This window comes from Alosa pseudoharengus, unplaced genomic scaffold (assembly GCF_046254945.1).
Source record: "Alosa pseudoharengus isolate Yale_2024_CS ecotype anadromous, Long Island Sound unplaced genomic scaffold, YU_APseudo_1.1 YU_APseudo_1.1_scf_8, whole genome shotgun sequence".
In the NCBI taxonomy this organism is placed as follows: Eukaryota; Metazoa; Chordata; class Actinopteri; order Clupeiformes; family Clupeidae; genus Alosa; species Alosa pseudoharengus.
In genome coordinates, this window is record NW_027468870.1 from 36,315,266 (window position 1) to 36,334,381 (window position 19,116).

Here is a 19,116-nt window from a genome sequence, read left to right on the forward strand (position 1 = left end):
AAAAGCAGGCAAGGGCCCACTCGCTGCGCCTCAGCATCTCATCCCAGTCAATCTGTTCAGGCTTAGACCCTGATAGAGGCTAATCCTGTTTTCCAGGTCTTTTTCAGCTCAGAAAAATAACATGTCTTTGTGTCTGAAAAACAGACACCATTAATCTCACATCAAGGCTTAGGGTCAGTGACGACACCCACAGATTTACTCTGGACTGATATCAAAAACAATAACACACACAAGAAAAAGAATTACAGTGAGGGATAAGGACTTTTTTTTGTCCCCATTTCCTTGAAAGAGATATTTTGAACTGTGAACAACTGTAAACATAGATCATTTCCTGTTCAACTTGTTCTGATAGTGATCACGAAACGTAATCAAAATCTCTTTGTGGCGGAGTCTTCAAACCGCAACTGCGAATTTCAGGTGAAAAATACCAGGTGAGTCATGACACCTCCACACTGAGATGGGCATGCCTGATGATTTTGTGTCTGCACAGCACATTCAATGGAGTATAGTGGACCCCTGCTGTGGCTAATTCCGTCTGAACATTAAAAAATCACTTAGAGAAGCATTTGTTGCTTCAGACATTGCCATTCGCTATAAGAAATGCCTCTGGGACCAGCACTGGCTCCCGTCTCTACGAGAGCAACACGTCATGTCTGAAATGCCGAGGTGGTGGAGTTCACCGGGGCTGAGCCGGTGTCCCCAGCGCCACGGTGCCTCGTTGCCACCCGATTGTTTCATCAGGTCAGGGGATCTGAGGATACCTTCGCTCAGACAGACCGTCTGCATTATTTAGCCTTGGTCCCCCCGAGTCCCACGTCGCTTAACACAACACGCACAGGAGGGGGGCAAAGGGGGAACAGGAGGGGGGCAAAAACCAGGGGGGGCACCACCAACACCGCTCCGATCATTTCATTGCCCCATGCAGCGAGGGGTATCATCAATGATTCAGTAAAGAGGATGTCTGTCCATTAAAGGGTCCGGTGGTGAAAACAACAGCTCGCCACAGACTGGGGATGACTGGCGAGCCACCAGACAAAGGAGGTAGTGGGAACATCTCTGCTTCGTCCACTCCGACCCCTTTGAAGGCTCCCAGCTCCCCAGTAGCGCCCCCCCAGTATCACCCGCCTTGGAGGGCAGAGAGAGCTATGTCACCCCCCGCTGACAACAAAAGCCATGCTGCTTGTTTTTGTTTTAGTGTGTTTGAGACTGTGTGGATGAGCGTGCGTGCGCACATTTGTCTATGTGTCGGTCGAGGGACGAGAGCTCGAGACAACAAGAGAAGGGCGAGAGAGGGAGAGAGAGACATAGAGAAACAGAGAGAAAGAGAGAGAGCGAGAAGAGGAGAAGGAATAGGAAGGGCGAGGGGGAGGGGGTAGTAGGGAGGAAGGAAGGAGGAAGGGAAAGAGAAAGAGAGAAAAACATGCTGAAAGGATTAAAAAGGAGGGGGGAGAGAGAGGGAGGCTCCACCCAGCCCCTCCTCCTCACAGCCTCGGCCGCGCGCGGTTCGCACTAACGTCGGATGACAGGCGGGCCGGCAAGTGTGCTGGATGGCTGGCTGCTAGCGAGGGGAGACGCTGACGCGTTGGCAACAGGCTCGTAGCGTGAGCACGTGCGCTTTGTTTCCATCGCAACTGCCCTTGGATACAGCGTGCTGGTTGGTCTGCGCCGGTCGCCTTCAATATTTTAGCTGTTGTTGTTATGCTACACCCTACCAGTCGAGGCGAGGGGCAAGCCTCTCAGCTACAGGGGCCTGCAAGGACGACTTTTCCCGCCCTCTCATGAAGTGTTGCTAGGCACATTACCGGGTAAACAAACGTGGTCCAGTCTCCCACCCTCCTAATTTGTCACTGTTTGATGTGTCTGGCTGTGATTTAAACATTACCATCTGTAAGAGGATTGGATTTGTTTTTTTGTTTGTTTAGAAAGTGAAGCATAAAATCATGTGAACATACCAGTAAACAAACAGCTCTATCATATTTGCATCATCTTTGATGCACTAGCAGTTTATTGTTTAGGCATGCAACACATGGCTTTGCATATAGGCTACAAGGAAATTAACTAGAAAATAACCAGTAAATTGACTAATGAAATGTCAAATATAATTATGTTTTCCATGACCAAGTTTAACAAGAAACCTTAAGGGGCATTGTGAAACTCTCATGTTGGATTAGCCTCAATTGGCAGAGGCTTTGTGAGGTTAGGGCAGGTACAGACAGAATGTTGCATAGTTGCCAACTTTGGTACCCAAATGACAGATGATGACAGATCTTTCCACATGATACATTTGTCAGTTTGCTGTAAGTATAAGTATAAGTATATATACTCTTTTGATCCAGTGAGGGAAATTTGGTCTCTGCATTTATCCCAATCCGTGAATTAGTGAAACACACACAGCACACAGTGTAGCCTACACACAGTGAGGTGAAGCACACACTAATCCCGGCACTGTGCTGTAAGTATATATATTCTTTTGATCCAGTGAGGGAAATTTGGTCTCTGCATTTATCCCAATCCGTGAATTAGTGAAACACACACAGCACACAGTGTACACACAGTGAGGTGAAGCACACACTAATCCCGGCGCAGTGAGCTGCCTGCATCAACAGCGGCGCTCGAGGAACAGTGAGGGGTTAGGTGCCTTGCTCAAGGCCACTTCAGCCACACCTACTCGGGGCTCGAACCGGCAACCCTCCGGTTACAGGTCCGAGGTGCTAACCAGTAGGCCACGCCTGCCCCTGTCTGATAAGATAAGAAATTTTAGACGTACAATCAACCACATTATTGCCCAAAAATATTTGTAGGCCTACTTCCAACATTGTTGGCCAGGTGAAAAATTATCTCAGAATTATCTCAATGAGGTTAAATTGGGTTAACCTGGTTAAATAAAAGTTTGATTAAGATTAGATTACTTTATTGTCTGTTCCAAAAGGTTACAGTTTTTTTTTTCTTTGACAAGGCTCACATTTAAAATATTTTCATACAGACAAACAATACAGGGGCTGTGGAGTGATCATTTGGTGTTATTCGGAATGGCTATTGCAGAGGGGATGACGGATTTCTTGTAAACGTAAATGTAGGCCTACGTTGCCTGATGGAAAAAAATGAAAGGGTTTCTTTCCTGATAACTAAATGACTGTTCAGTTCAGGGGCAATTATTTTTCCAGAATGTTTCCTTATGCGGGATATTTCCTTATTGTTTTATCACTAACAGGCTTAATCTGTTTTAGCATGCTCACTACTTTGGTAGTTTAAAGAGAGGTAAAATCTTCTTTTTAGGTTATTTGTGTCTAATGTGACACATCAGCAAAAGGGCCACCCAGTAAATGAAAACAGTCAGACAGACAGCTTTCATTATTAATGAGTGGCTACGAAAACGAATTTGTTAGACTTGAAATCAAAAGTTTAATTATTTATGAGCACTTGTTGATAATTTTGGGCAGCCAATCTACAATCTGAAATTATGTATTCCATTTCATAATATTGGTCAAGAAAATCAGGACTCTTGCTTTAACTAAGAGGAGGCATTTAATTCCTTCCGTTTTTTGAGCATAACATGTGATGTTAAATGCTGAACATTAACAATCAAATATTGAATATTAGAAATCAAACACTCCCTCGTGTCACTGATTTAAAGAAATCGGGGAAAATTAGCAATAATTGTCTGAATTGTTCAACAGGCAATTTACCAAATATACCTCTAATTCAAAGGTGTGTGTGTGGGGGGGGTCCTTCAACCTTCCCTTACCACCTATTGTTCCTGAAGCACACCCTGAATGCTGACCATGGACCACTACTCAAATCATAGACGCCCCCCACTGGTAAAGCACTTTCCTAACCATTCATACAGTAGTACACTTCACAAAGCTAGACAGACAGATTTCAGACACCATGACCCAAACCTACAGATGGATTTGTAATTAGAAAACGCCTCTTCATTTTGATTTAAAATTATTCACACATGCATGCCAATGAACATAGAGATCTATACTGCAGTGAATAATGTAAATCCATGGCAATTATAGCAGTAAAACAAACAAAGATTGTTTAAGGTTTGAGTGAATATATTCAATGAAAAAGACAAAGGTGATATGACTGGGAGAGGAACAAGGCTCAGTGTGAATTAGTATGTCCAGACACGCCTCTCTCAGGTAGACTTCATCAATCACTGCCACAGCGTTCTTTACTTGTTCCAGTGCACCATCTACTGGCCATACCATACACAAGAGGAACCTGCTCAGGGTTTTCTCTCATTTTCTTCAAAGTAGTAATTAGATCAAATGTAATCATTACTAATTCATTTTTGTTGAAGAAACAAATACATATTTATGTCACATATTGTGTCTTATCTTTAAGTCAACATTATCATTTCACAATGTGTCTAAACATCGGAAATTGATTACCTCAAATGAGCCATTTTTACTTCATAACTACACATTACTCATTACGGAGCGGAAAAAAAGTTACACAACAGCCTGCATTGGCTGTGCAAATAAAACTGAACTACATGTGGTGATAAACTGCTTTGGACAGTCCGCACCTCTGCGTGTGGCTCATTGTTTGGTGCATGCATGATAATGACATTTCACTGAAGCTGATGCCTGTTACCCAGGGATGTAGTGGTAAAATAAGAGGTGGGTAAACTATGAATTTTGTGATCTCGGCGAGGTGGACTGCGCCATGCGGTATCAGATTTTAAAAAAGGCATTCAGAACATGTTTGATGATGGTGGAGGTTATTGTCCAATGTTTATAACAATACCAGTGGTATTAAATGGTTCCTAGAGTGTTGAGGGAGTGTACATATTGTGAATGTGGATAAAACAGTGTGATTTTGAATGTTAAAAGTTGCAATTTGTGAATAAACTCTTTTGAGAGCTGGATCAACTCTAATAAGAGGTGGATAAACTCTATTTCTGACATTTCTGAGGTAGATAAACTGTGTTTACTTGCCTCCACTACATCCCTGCTGTTACCCTTATATCTCAGCCACATGGCTTCCTCAAACTCACAAATTCAATAACAATGAAGAAAGAGAACAAAAAATGAGCAATTGCTAAAGATGTGTAAATCTATCATCCAGCCCTGTGTTATTCTCCTCCTGTAAAATGATGGTTGTGATTGTGCCAGCTGAGATAGGAACTTACTCCTACTTACTACTTATATACAGCCAGGCCTATCTATATTTATATCTTCATTTATTTTTATTTATTGTATTAGGGATTCATTGGGGAAGAAATCAATTTCATTGGCATCAGCCTACTTTAGTGGTACAAGTACAGTTACACAAATAATTAGCGACAACCACTAGTGTTTTACTTTTCTCTGCTGACTCTGGGTGGGCAATGTGATTTCCTGCAAAGTTTCTGCAGATGATGAGAAAGGTTTGATTTTTTTTCAAAACCGTCTTGTATCAAATATGATTATGTTTTCCGTGACCAAGTTTAACAAGAAACCCTAAGGGGCATTGTGAAACTTTGGATTAGCCTCAATTGGCAGAGGCATTTCACATGAGGTTGAGGCAGGTACAGACAGGATGTTCCATAGTTGCCAAATTTGGTACCCTGGTTCATGACAGATGATGACAGATCTTTCCACATGATACATTTGATTTGTCAGTTTGCTGTCTGATAAGATAAGAAATTTTAGACGTACAATCAACCACATTATTGTCCAAAAATATTTGTACTTCTACCATTGTTGGCCAGGTGAAAAATTATCTCTCACAATTATCTCAATGAGGTTAAATTGGGTTAACCTGGTTAAATAAAAGTTAAAATAATAATACCATATATGACCACTGATTAGATTAGATTAAGATTAGATTAGATATACTTTATTGTCTGTTCCAAAAGGTTACAGATTTGTTTTCTTTGACAAGGCTCACATTTAAAAGATATTCATACAGACAAACAATACAGGGGCTATGGAGTGATCATTTGGTGTTATTGGAAATGGCTATTGCAGAGGGGATGACAGATTTCTTGTAAATGTAAATGTGCGTTGCCTGACGAAAAAAAACTGAAAGGGTTGCTTTCCTGATAACTGAGTGACTGTTCAGTTCAGTTCGGGGGCAGGAGGGGGGGGAGGGGCAATTCTTTTTCCAGAGTGATTCATTATGCGGAAGAGTCTTGTTTTATCAACTAACTAATAGCATGCTCAATACTTTGGTAGTTTAAAGAGAGGTGAAATCTTCTTTTTAGGTTATTTGTGTCTAATGTGACACATCAGCAAAAGGGCCACCCAGTACGTGAAAACAGTCAGACAGCTTTCATTATTAATGACGAAATTGTTAGACATGAAATCAAAAGTTAAATTATTTATGAGTATTTGTTGATAATTTTGGGCAGCCAATCTACAATCTGAAATTCTATCATCCAGCCCTGTGTTCGAAATATGACACTTCTAATCAAGCTATCAATGTTCAGCTTGGCTTCATCAAACTCAACAGCAACATTCACACTGAAAAGGGAATGATGTACTTAAATATTAAGGTGTTATAAGATTAAATATGTCCTCGGTCATACTGTAATGACCCAGACATAATAGGTGTCTTTCTTCGCATGAGGGTTTTGGCCTACATTTGCAATGCCTGGTGAAGTTAGGCACAACTTAGATTGTGACTTCTGACTACCATCTATCTATCTACAACTCAGTCCACACTGACACTTTCAACATGGTCTCATAAAGTGCTTATACTATTTAGATCTATTTCTCTGAAGATAAAAAGCACTCTGTGCTGTAGTGTGTTGAAATACATTTAATTGATCTAACCAACTAATTTATTGTATAATTTAGGCTTGATGAATAACTTTGTCTTGCTTACATGTTGTTCTTATCTGAAATGAAAATGTTTTCCTTTTATTTGACCGACTCAACAGCACCACCAAGAGATATTCTCCATGTCTACATTATTCTCCTCCTGTTAAATGATTGTTGTGATTGTGCCAGCTGAGATAGGAACTTACTCCTACTTATACAGCCAGGCCTATCTATATTTATATCTTCATTCATTTTTATTTATTGTATTAGGGATTCATTGGGGAAGAAATCAATTCCATTGGCATTAGCCTACTTGAGTGGTACAAGTACAGCTACACAAATAATTAGCGACTAGCGATATACTTTTCTCTGCTGACTCTGGCTTTTCAAAACCGTCTTGGACATGCCATCAATGTCTAGACAAGTACACCAACATATGTCAGCAAGACGAGAGGACAAACGAGCCCAATAGAGCAAAAATGTCGTGTGGGTTTTAAGTTGAACGGGATTTAGGCCCGTCAGTGCAGCTGTCCAAAATTAAAAGATAAGTTCTCGTACAACTGCGCGTGTCTTTTCCTTGTAGTGCCCCTATTCGCCACGCCCCCGTTTGGATCTCCTCCTTGCCTTTCTGTACAAATCACTCAGATTGGACATTAGTTAGTTTTTTCCTTCTTCTAGTGATTATTAATATGTTCAGTTTCGTTTGCTTAGACGGACATTCATTGCGATCGAGGAGATACTGAAAAGCTGCGTAGGCTATAAGGCCAGCATCAACTTGTTGCGTATGTGTAATTTCCCTCTCATGCGACAGCGGTTGGCTCGCATTACGAGTATGTGACACTAGACGTAGCTTTTAGTTACAGTAGCATATTCGCCTTACTTTTCTACATGGCATGGGACAACTGTATTGATAATTGAATATCTTAAAAGGCTATGCAGTTCAGTAATATAGGCGATGCAAGCTTTAAATCTGGCGTGCAATCTTGTTGGTTATTTGGTGGGATAGAATAAGCAACAGGTGAATATACGACTTCAATAGCCTACTCTGGTATAAGTGTTCGCTTGGTAGGAGACTTTGATGTAAAATTTTCGAACATGAGCTCAGGGAACAGGAATGTCTGCCATGGTCCACGCCAGTTCCTACAGATGTCACTGGTGCCTTCTTAAAATAATGTACGGGCTCCTGCTGTTGTGGGCCGAACACATGGACGCACTGTCAGACTTCTCAAGTAAGTGACACTCATAAGTGATGGACAAGACGACATTGGCATGTTTACTTCACACTATTTCAATCTGCTTTTAAATTCTCTTCAAGAATACTTGACAAAAATCATCTCTAGCCACTCTGCGTATGGCTGCGATGGAGAGGTATTGCGACTTCAGTGCCCACGACACTCAACAGTTTCGGTTCTCTCCGCGCACTATGGACTGGCAGACCCACGATTCTGCACGAGTTCCTTTCAAACTACTTTACTGGGCAAACATAGGAACAGCTCCTGCTCAGCTTCAACTGCCTTACAGGTACCTTTTTATTTATTTAAATAGAAGGATTATTTAAGACTGTTATCACTTGTGGAGTTAGACTATTGTTTGCTAAATCAATGAGGAATTGTATGAATCTGTTAGTTATCTCCTGTGGTTTTGTTTTGATTTGGTACCCAGAAGCTACTCTCAGAATGCCAAGGCCATAGAGACTGTCACCTCCTGGTTAATCATCATGTATTTGGGCGTGATCCTTGTCCTGGGAACTCTAAGTATCTTCATGTTACCTACAAGTGCAAACCTAGTGAGTGTTTTGACTGAACCTATATGCTCTTATAGTCTCCTAACTTTATAGATATGTCTATCCTTATTCTCTGACCTGCAACATTAACTGGTATACTTATTGTTTCAGCAGAGCACAAGAGAAAGGTGGGATGTGAGGGAGAGACTATCACGCTCCACTGTAAGCACCCACGGGTGCTGATCATCTATTCAGCGGTCTATGGCAGAGAGAAGGAAGACAAGGATGCGTGCAGCTCACACTACGACCTTCCGCCATTTGGTGAGAATTTACTTTGGAAGCTTTAGTATACATAAGGTATGGACCAACCAGTCTTTAGTCTTTGTTTCAATAACCCACAAATGATACAACGGTCAACATTCTCTACATAGGCCTACAAGGAAATGTTTTCATTGTTGCATTGGATATTTTGAATTGAATGCTATTTCTGAAACTGAATAACATTTATTTTCTGGGCTCAGACTGTCTATACTTTGGGGCCGCCCACACAGTGTCAAAGAAATGCTATGGCAAGCAGAGGTGCTCAATCGCTATCAATGACCAAACTTTCAGAGACCCATGTCCCCCAAGGACAACAAAATATCTCACAATACTCTACTCATGCGGTAAGAATGTCCTCTGAGAAAAATATAGACCAAAATGAATGACTTTTGTGCCATATCGGACTGGAAAATAATGTAGAAATAAGACATTGTCCATTGTAGTCTGATTTTTTTCAGAGCAACACAACTATTCTTTTTGTGACAGGAAATCACAACAAACCAAATGAAAAAGTTATACATGAGTAAAAATAGGGAGTGAGCTCAGCAACCAGAGACTTGAACCTTCTAGAACTTCCTGTGATTGGCCACAGAGTGTTGGCACTGTTTAATTTGGAGCCACCTACTTAACTATCAACTGTGAATCCGCAATCTAAGACAGCATCCAGTAAAACATCACTCCTCTTGTCTGTTTAAAGTGCCCCAAGTGTTAATGAAGGAGGTGGAACCAAATATTTTCAACCCAACCTTGGTGCCACAGCATACCAATGACAGGGGTAGGTGCCTTACTAAAAATACTGTATATGTGGTTTAATCTTGTGCGAAACAACAGACATGGTGTATAGCATTCTTCTGTCAGTCACATCCATTCCATTTGCCCCACTCAGGGGTGATTCCCAATGTCAGGGGCTCTAAGCTGCCAGAAGGCCATGGGATCATAGTGAGCACTTCACTGGTGATATATGGTTACATAAAAGGTAATAAACCATGTTTTAACCTTGTCCTTAGAACAGCAAATTAAATTAGTCGATGAATGATTTTAAACGTTAAGCATGGAGCTAGGACACTTGTTTGCTATAAATACACTGTAGACAGTTGGTAAGATGGCATGTGATTGGGCTTGCCTGCGTTACATTTTACAACTCACTTATTTGATTTCTCCCCTCCAACAGAGCATCAGGACAAGGCGGCCCTGCTCTTCATCTCCAGTGTCTGTGTGGGTCTGCTCGTTCTGCTCCTGGCCGTGTCCCTCAGGCTCTCCTGTCACAGCAAGCACGCCTGGGGGAGGGCACACCTGAACAAGAGACTGCTTAGCAGGACAGAGGAGACGAGTGAGGAAGAGGAGGAAAGTGACGATGATCAGGATTATAGTGATGGTGGGTCAGTGACTTTGATGGACAGTTCTTTGCTGTCGGAAGGCAACAGGAAGCCAGTGGATTGCTGGGAGGAAGTGACATATACCACCGAGGCTTCTGAGCTCATGGAGAGGATTGAGCGTCGGGACCTTGTGATTCAGGAGATCAGGATGAACTCGTACATGAATGGCACCTCATGTGGACACCTCTGATCTGCTCAAGATGACATAAAACACCTGAGCAGGTTCAATTCAATTGCAGAGCTTTGTTTCTAAAACGAATGTACACCAGTCCAACTTATTCAACAGACAACCTATAATGGCATAGGTATCACTATCAAGATCAAAATGAAGTGTTTTCATGTCCATTTGTTATGCTGAAATAATAAAATTAAATCTCCTCGTTATTGTAAAGTTAAACAATTTTCTCATACTCTCAAATTCAAATCTAAATTAATGTACTACCTCTTGGTTCTAAGGTACATAGAGAACTATGTGAGAGGCTTTGAGGCTTTCTGGAACCTTGAGTTCCATCATGGTGGAGTTCTTCCCTTGGCGGAAGCCTCTCTGCGTGAACCCTATCATTTCCACTCGAGGTCCTCGAGAGCCTTGCATCAACATCCTGTCTGTAAACAGTGCTGGACTTCAGTGGTGCCAGCATCAGTGGCATGGACAAAGAGAGGAAAGGAGGGATACATCCTTACACTCCAAAGCACTTTGACAATAACCAGGCCCTGTCAGAGATCAGCTTACTCACCAGAGACACCTGGACGCTCGATGAATAAAAGTCCATCAGGATAAACCTTGAGCCAAATACTGACACACACACACACACACACACACACAAACGCACAGCTAAATCACACACCCAGTTAATGACTGTTTTATTTACTCGCTAATATAACTTACAGTGTGTACAGTGCAAAAATATGTGGGTCAAAAACAGGAAGAACAAAAAAAGATTGCAGATTCCAAACATAAGAGGGCTGAGGAGTACAGCAATCACAGCAAATGTCAGTGGGTAAGGCATTACTAAAAGAACACAGAGATCTCCAGAGGCGTGTTCACACCCTCTCTGTGCTCGGCGGATCATCTGGGGCCCCACTTGATGTTACTTAGGCCTTGAAACTGCTTTTTCAGGGCCTGCCTGTCGGACCACTCCGAGTGCAGATGGGTGTCGTCATCAGCTTCATCCAGTTTCTAGTAGAGAAGTGAGGAAAAGCAAGCTACACTCAAGACAGCAAAATGGGACAGTTGAAAAGTTACACAAGGGCAGAACAATCCACCTGTGGAGAGCTACTGTTTCAGGGCTCACCTTAAGCTCCTCTTGTCTTCTGTAGTAGTGCAACATCATCTGTTTCTGCTGCTCCTCATTGACCAGTGGCTCTCTCGCTGGCGCCCCCTGGCCCCTCTGTCAAGAAATGCCGCACATGTTTTAAATTCCCCTGGCACATTGAAATCAACGACAAGCCGGTCCAAGAAGTAATGACAGGTACCTTTTGTAGTTTGACCACAATCTTAGTCTTCTCATTTTTGCCAATGTAGTCCTGGAGCTTCTTGCCGCGCTGCATTTCTTTCTGGGCCCACCAGAGTTGGCCCTCTTCAGCAGGAATTACCTGGAGACATGCCTGCATGGCAGAGAAGACATAACCAATTAAACCCTCTCTCTGTATATGTATATATAAGTTAGACATATACAAGCCAAAGGTGAGTACCAGGCTACAGTTTTGAATCTTAAAAAATAAAAAGATACCTGCACACTGTTTCTATAAGCTCCCAGAGTCGTTTATTAACAACGTTTCGACCAGAGGTCTTCGTCAGGTATCAAGGAGATGAGTGGGTGGGTGGAGATATATATAGACAAAGTAGTGGGTAATGCCCCATGTCCACCAATCAGTCTGTCCTATCTATTAATGCATCAGAAAATTGTAAGCAAATGGCCTATATATATATCTCCACCCACCTCCTTGATACCTGACGAAGACCTCTGGTCGAAACGTTAATAACCACTCTGGGAGCTTATAGAAACAGTGTGCGGGTATCTTTTTATTTTTCAATTGTCGGCTAAGCCTTATATCCAGCACCTGTTTACATTTTGTAGATGTGCACTCCACTCATTGACTACAGTTTTGAATCTACCACAAATAAACTAGAATGTTTATGCTTGGTTCTTGAGATGATCTTGAGAAATCTTTACCTGCGTGCCAGCTAGATCTTCCTTATCCTCCAGCTCCATTCTGATTGGGTCATGTGGAGGAAGGCCCATAGGGTAAACAATCATAACAGCACCCCGTAGGAGATCCAAAGCCTCCTTCACCATCTCCTTAGTAACACACACATTTGCCTGGGCCTGTTTCTGCATAGGGCAACAAAAAGGAGAAACTAAATATATACATTAACATACAATATGTACAAATCAGATGAGCAAAATCACATTCACAAGTTACATACTACTACTACTACTAGTACTACTACTAATAATAATAATACATATAATAATAATAAAACAACAAGATATTTATTAACCATTCTTCAGAGGTGGTATGTGTAACACTAACACAGCTACCAAAAGAAGCCTAAAGGGGTAACCTGGTTACTCAATATTGAATAGTTAAAGCCTCCTCCGTCTAACATTAACTATTGAACATTTTAGAGGTGCTTATTGGTCCTATGCTTATTTGATGTGGTCATTGCCTGGTCTAAAACAAGCTTACCTTCGAGATTAAAGATTTGGCCTCTTCCACCGTCTTCTTCAAAACATCTTTCATTTTTTCATTTGGAGCTTGTTTAAAGAAACATACGAGTGAAATTGGTGAACATGATTTAAAACACTGGGAATACAGGTAAGTACTTGAATATGAACACAATATCCTCTCACCATGTCCATTTCTTCGCCCAATTTCATCCTTTTTAAATTCAGCACCCCCACTAGGTATGCACTTATCTTCCCATTCATCACGAAGTTTCAGATCTACTATTTGGTCATCAGTGAGCCCTTGCATATTTGGGGGTAGTGTGATGCCATGTTCTGCAAGCTCTGGTACCTCTGTAAAAATACGTTAACAAAAAAACACACAATCAAAACCTGCTAAAACTACCGACATTTTAATCATTGAATGTGTAGGAGATAAAGTATGACCTGAACAAATCCTCTCCACTTTCAATCTCCCATTGTAGATTGCTGTGACTTCTTCAATCAGAGTTTCCAGTGCGATGTCGACAGTGGTGTTGAAAAGAAACTGACTCTCTTCTCCTCGTTTCACGTGTAACTGGACCATGTTGACAGCTTCGAATAATTTCAACAGAAGCAATAACCTAAAACAGAGCACAACCAAGTAAATGTCCCGAAGTTGCTTGGGAGATCCAGACCCCAGTCATACATTTGCAAACAAAGTTCTTTGGTTTGGACCTCCTCTTGTTAAGTTACTATGGAAACGTGACTCTTGGAGGTTTCTGGAAATAGCCAACAAGCTAAACTGTTCACCTCAGAAAAAAATCTCATCAACAGCAACTAACTCAAACAAAAATAAGCAATCAAATGTATCCTAACTAGACATATAAACAAAATCGAATAATTTAGCAAAATCACCTTTCATATTAGGTTTCCAGCTTATTATTTTATATTCCTGTGGTGGCACAGTGCACTCATGTCACAACAGCAGCACAGCAACTCACAACTTCCGTCGACATACTTCCGCTAACGACGCTTACAGTTTACCGTAATGTCAAGGGTAGATACACCACATTTTCCTGTTGTGAAGCTATTTCCCACCCAGATGATGCTACAAGGTGGTAAATATTTCTACAACTGCAACCAATCCTAGATTAATATAATTAAGATACTTTGATGACTATTTTCCTCCCAATCCTTAAGAGAAAATAACTTATTCTCCCCATGGTGAAATATGAATGGTGTCTTACCTTTTGAAACATCTTCACTTTTGGAGGCTACATCCTCAAGGGCCACTGCCTACACTGAAGTGTATGTACTGTAAAGAGGACTGAAGTGCATTTTTTTTTTTATCCGTTTCCTGAATCCCAATACGACCATGTAGGGAGGGGGCTTCTTTGCTATAAATTAATGTAAATTAAGGGGTTCATTATTACACATTGTGAGTGTCCAAACTTTGGTACATATTTCATATTGAATTAATTTTATCCTGAAAACATGACCAATGGGGGCTGGTTTCTGTACAGCAATTGCACTCTGACACATGATAATCAGTTTGATATATATTTATTATTGCATACATACAACACCAATTGCTTCATACAAGAACTGTGCACTCAGTTTTGCACATGAATCACAGATGTTTAAATACTAATTAATGGTCTGTAGTTCCTGGTTTCTTTGATATACAGAATATGGTCAACAACAGCATTTTTGTCACTACTGGGTTACAGCTACAAGGGAACATTCACCTCACAAAGGGAGTAAACAGACTCCTAGAAAATCTGGCCTTTTAAGTAAAAGCGATCCCCTTATGCCTCTGGCTCTACGTCTCTCAGATTGAACGCTCTCATTCACTGTACACCCCAAACACAATATCAAAGCTTTCCAAGAGTTCCTATCGGAAGTGATCTCACACCAACTAAACGGTCATGAAATCATGTTGCAAAGACATCCCTAATCAGTGAGTGTAAATACAGAAAGTGGCTGTTACTGAGCAAATGATGCACTGGATTTAGTAGGCTACTAGGAGGCATTTTTCTTACCCTGCGCTTTCCACCACTGGTAAGGCCTTGCCCCTTTTTAGAAAAGAAGTCAAAACAAGCTACCTGGTGGTGCCATCAAGGCTTCCAGTAGAAAGGAATGGACCACCTCGCTCAAAGGGTAATGTTGCAATCCTCCACATGCCATGTGCAATTCTCCACATTTAAGCCATCCACTGATGTTCATTAATGCATGTGCAGTTACATGTAAACCCAACAATACAGAAATAGTAGGTAGTACGATAAAAGGTACAATACTGACGCCACTGCTGCTTCGACAAGACCACATTTAAACACATACATAAAACTTTTGGTGCCATGGTTAGAATCCTTCACACAAGTGTCTGTTTATTTAAGAAGGGGCATGATGAAAAGCAATGCCTGATCATGGAAAGGTTTCAAATACTGAAAGCTGTGAAATCTGATAAAAATGTCCCATCACACAAAATGTCAAAACAGCATTTAATGCACAATATCCCCGCATGGCCACCCACTGCAGCAAAGGACTGCTCAGCTGTGTTGCCTTGTGGGAGTGGTACAGTTGTGAAAAATAATACGGTGGCCTAGAGGTGCCACTGTTTTAAAAACTCATTTTTTAAAATGTAGGAAGGTGGAAACCCAAGAGCAATAGATACTGGCAGTGCTGAAAGCAACTCTTTTCACAAAGTCCTACAAAGAGTAATAAGCGGACAAGCAGCATATTCTCTGATATACATTGCAAATGTGCATGCCTGCCCTTTCGTACATGATCCAAGAAGCTAGACCGTTATTCATGGCAGCCACTTTGATAGGGTCGGCAGCCATTTCTATCCAAGAGCGAGTTTCCTTTTAAAATGCATCTACTGCCATGAGAAAACACAGTGGTCCTGTTACAGCCTGCACATCCACACGCACACAGTATGCATTATGTGACAGGAAGACGGTACTTTTACAGATTGAAACAAAAACACCAGAATTAAAACCAGAATGAACCAAAATTTCAATTTCATCTCTAGAGGTGGACTTCAAAAGAAAAAAAGAAAAAAGCCAGCACAAGTTCATTGCACTCTCACATACACGCACACAAACACAAACACCGATGTGGACCACGGCTTCCTATCAATAACGTCTGGATATCAGATCTTAACAGAACAATTACACCACATTCATTAAAATTCATTAAATATACAGCAGTACTGCTCAATGCTTTGGATCAGAAGACACAGAAGCACTAGATCACACGTAGCCGAAGAGTGAGTGGCACACTGAAGTTAACTATGCCAGTGGAACTGATATGCTCTGCCAGTAAGCCAGACGTAAGCCAGACGCCTCAAACTTTGGCTTCAAAACAAACCTTGAAAGCCCCAAAGACATTGACTTTTCAGTGCATTTTAGATATGACATGTATATACCATAAATATATATATATACACACCAAGTTGCTGGTTTCACAATACATGGAAGGGAAAATGCTTCTGTAAGTTAGTATGCATTAAGATACAGTATGGGCACAAGAGACGCCACATGTGGACACATGATACTGACTGGCACTGACCAGTGTCTGTCCGTCAAAAGGGGTCCAGTCGCCAGTGCTAAGTAACCTTTGCAGTGGCTTGCAACATGCCATTTGCGCTGACTGCTTGCACACACGAATATGCGTTTGTCGAAACAAAAGGCAAAGCAAACTGAATGTACATTCATGGCAAAGAAAGCACTACTGAAAAATAATATCAATGGTTCAGGCTACTTCTCTTACTGATATGACTGTGGTGACAACTAACAGGCGTAGCCTGGCATGTGGGTCGCTGCAGTTCTTGTGACATCCCATTAAAATCACTCCTGCTCAGGTGCATAAGTAAAATAAAGCAATACAAAGAGTCTCCAGGGGCATAGTATAATGCGTTTTGGGGAGGGGGGTCAGCTGGAAGTCTTAGTGGAAGAGGCCACAGTGACCATGAGAAAGAAATCTGTGTGTGCAGGTGGTCCACTACGTATTGTGCAGACTTCGGCTAACTGGTAAAATGGTAGCATATGGCCATACAACAGTTAAGTATTGCACAGTATTTTACACATATATACACACACACACACACATCTGTGCGCATATATGTATGTATATATATATATATATATATATATATATATATATATTTGTATATACTTTTCATAAATATAACAGACACAGGCACAGTTCTCCTGCTTAAATGAAAATAACATCTGATATTCTTGATCCCATCTCGTGCAATGATGCTGTATGGAATATCTCTACGTTTTCTTAAATGACAGACTTTGAGTGCCTGGTTAATGGGGATTGGGAATGGAGAGTTCAAACCTGTCCTATACACCGCACTTTATACAAACCATAATACACATAAATATACGCAATATGTTTCTCTAGATATTCTTTTCCGCGCACGCACTCTTTGAACAACAATCAGTCAACACACTCATCTCTCGGTGAACTCGCTCGTTCGTGTGGGTATGTGTGGGTGGTTTGGGTTAGTCCTGGTAGGGAGGGGGGGCGGCAGGATGGGAAATGACGTGGTGGAGGAGGAGGAAGAGGAGGTGGAGCCCCAGCTGTTCTCGATGCCGAGGCCAGAGGCGGGAGGCTGCATTTGGGCCTGTGTAAACGACGCTGGGCTGGGCGTGGAGAGAGGAAGTAGGGGGGCTGCTGCTGCCGCCGCCGCTGTGGCGGAGGCCTTCCCTCTGAGCAGGAAGTCTGAGTCATCGTCGAACGTGACCCACTGCTGCTTGCGCGTCTCTGGGGCAGGGGCAGGGGGGGCGACAGCTGGGCCGACAGCAGGGGCAGGGGGGGCGACAGCTGGGCCGACAGCAGGGGCAGGGGGGCCGACAGCAGGGGCAGGGGGGGCGACAGCAGGGGCAGGGACGGGGATGGGCGTGAGGGGGGTCAGGGGGGTCAGTGGGAAGGCGGGCTGTTTGGGGGCGAAAGCAGACATGGCCGACATGGTCCTCTGGAAGGCCGAGGCGGCCTGAGCCTGCTGCTGTGCGGAGAAGTCCGGCGTGAGCGAGCGGCGCTGCGTGTGGGTCAGAGCCAGGCCGCCCGTGAAGGGGTTGCTGCTGCTGCTGCTGCTGGGGGCGGGGGGCTGCTCGCTCAGGAAGGGGTTGGGCGAGACGCGCGACAGCGTCTCCTGCGAGCGGCTGCGTGACGGCACCGGTGGCGGCGGCGGCAGGAGGGAGGGCGTGCTGCCGGACGACGAGTCCCACTCCGGGGCCGGGGACGCAGAGGCGGAGGAGAAGGAGGAGGATGAGGAGAAGGGCGCCTGCAGGGGGGACGACGAGGGCGAGGAGGAGGACGCGGTGGAGAAGAGGGGCGCCGAGTGCAGCGAGCGGGAGGCAGGGGGCAGCGTGGCCGAGGACGAGGACCGGGGCTGGGGCGGCGGGAGCAGGAGCGGGAGCGGGCCGGAGCGCAGCGAGCTGCTGCGGGTCAGGGACTGGGTGTTGAGCCAGGAGGAGGGCGCAGGGAAGAGGTCGGAGGGGAGCGTGTCGAAGGGGTCTGGTTTCCATTGTGCTTCTCGCTGGAGGCCGTTCAGTCCGTTGACCTGCGTGGAATAAGAAAGGCAGGATCAAAATATGGTGCCATGGTGAGGCTTACGGCGCCACTGCTGACAATGGAGAGGAAATTCTAACTCAAGGCTACAGGCTTTTGCCTTTATAAAACCAATAAGCCATCATCCAGGAGTTCTATGTTAAATAAACTAGTAACAGTTGAGATCATTATTATTACTGTAAGACAAAAAACTACACGTTATTTCCACAGGGTCTTAGAGAGAGACCATGGAATGTATAGCCGGTGATGACAACATACATACAAAACAACTGTTTGGATTAATACATTAAATAACATGGTCATTAGTGAATAAATAAAATATGTTGATAGGCATTCATTAAGAGTGGGGTGGTACATATACAAAACAGAGTCAAGCACTGGGGTCACAATGGAACTGTAGGTCAGACCAGGTGTATATGCTGGTTTCTATGCTACGTGTCATTTCATTTTTTCATTCACAAGTCCTAAAGAAATTGTGGGGAGTATCAAGAACACCAACACATCCACTTGTCCCCCCATTAAAACAACTATGGTTTCAAAGAAAAATGGAATGCACAACACAAATATTTGCACAAATACATGACTGACTTAAAAAAAAAACAAGGTTTACAAGGTTCACCAATGGAACGGCCACGAAGAAAAGGAACTTAAAACCAAATGTGAATTCATTCAATGTATGGAACTATGGAGCCGATCATACA

General features: G+C 42.9%; 3 protein-coding genes across 6 annotated transcripts in view; 1 reads left to right on the top strand and 2 right to left on the bottom strand.

Annotated features, from left to right (window-relative positions):
* The first annotated feature begins 7,375 nt into the window (after positions 1 to 7,375).
* eva1c (eva-1 homolog C (C. elegans)) lies at positions 7,376 to 11,031 on the top strand. 3 transcript variants are annotated; one of them, XM_076274426.1, is made up of 8 exons: positions 7,376 to 7,987; positions 8,074 to 8,279; positions 8,424 to 8,544; positions 8,653 to 8,802; positions 9,003 to 9,146; positions 9,500 to 9,577; positions 9,689 to 9,778; positions 9,974 to 11,031. In XM_076274426.1, exons 1-8 carry the CDS (start codon positions 7,873 to 7,875, stop codon positions 10,366 to 10,368), a joined length of 1,299 nt encoding a protein of 432 aa, XP_076130541.1. In that variant the 5' UTR covers positions 7,376 to 7,872; the 3' UTR covers positions 10,369 to 11,031. The 3 variants fall into 3 exon arrangements, with proteins under 3 accessions (XP_076130541.1, XP_076130540.1, XP_076130539.1); XM_076274425.1 differs by having other exon boundaries at positions 7,377 to 7,987; positions 8,421 to 8,544; positions 8,656 to 8,802; XM_076274424.1 differs by having other exon boundaries at positions 7,378 to 7,987; positions 8,421 to 8,544.
* On the bottom strand, positions 11,023 to 13,833 carry cfap298 (cilia and flagella associated protein 298). 2 transcript variants are annotated; one of them, XM_076274427.1, is made up of 8 exons: positions 13,745 to 13,833; positions 13,295 to 13,470; positions 13,034 to 13,201; positions 12,870 to 12,937; positions 12,353 to 12,511; positions 11,652 to 11,783; positions 11,471 to 11,566; positions 11,023 to 11,355 (listed from the first exon to the last, which is right to left on the bottom strand). In XM_076274427.1, the coding sequence occupies exons 2-8, from the start codon at positions 13,431 to 13,433 to the stop codon at positions 11,245 to 11,247; spliced, it is 873 nt and encodes a 290-aa protein (XP_076130542.1). In that variant the 5' UTR covers positions 13,434 to 13,470; positions 13,745 to 13,833; the 3' UTR covers positions 11,023 to 11,244. The 2 variants fall into 2 exon arrangements, with proteins under 2 accessions (XP_076130542.1, XP_076130543.1); XM_076274428.1 differs by lacking the exon at positions 13,745 to 13,833 and having other exon boundaries at positions 13,295 to 13,690.
* Positions 13,834 to 14,375: 542 nt separating this feature from the next.
* The window catches only part of synj1 (synaptojanin 1), a 32,340-nt gene continuing 27,599 nt past the window's right edge, over positions 14,376 to 19,116 (bottom strand). Inside the window, exon 27 of the mRNA XM_076274994.1 lies at positions 14,376 to 18,407. Coding sequence (XP_076131109.1) covers positions 17,295 to 18,407 — 1,113 coding nt within the window. The 3' untranslated portion in view covers positions 14,376 to 17,294. The remainder of the gene's footprint in view (positions 18,408 to 19,116) is intronic.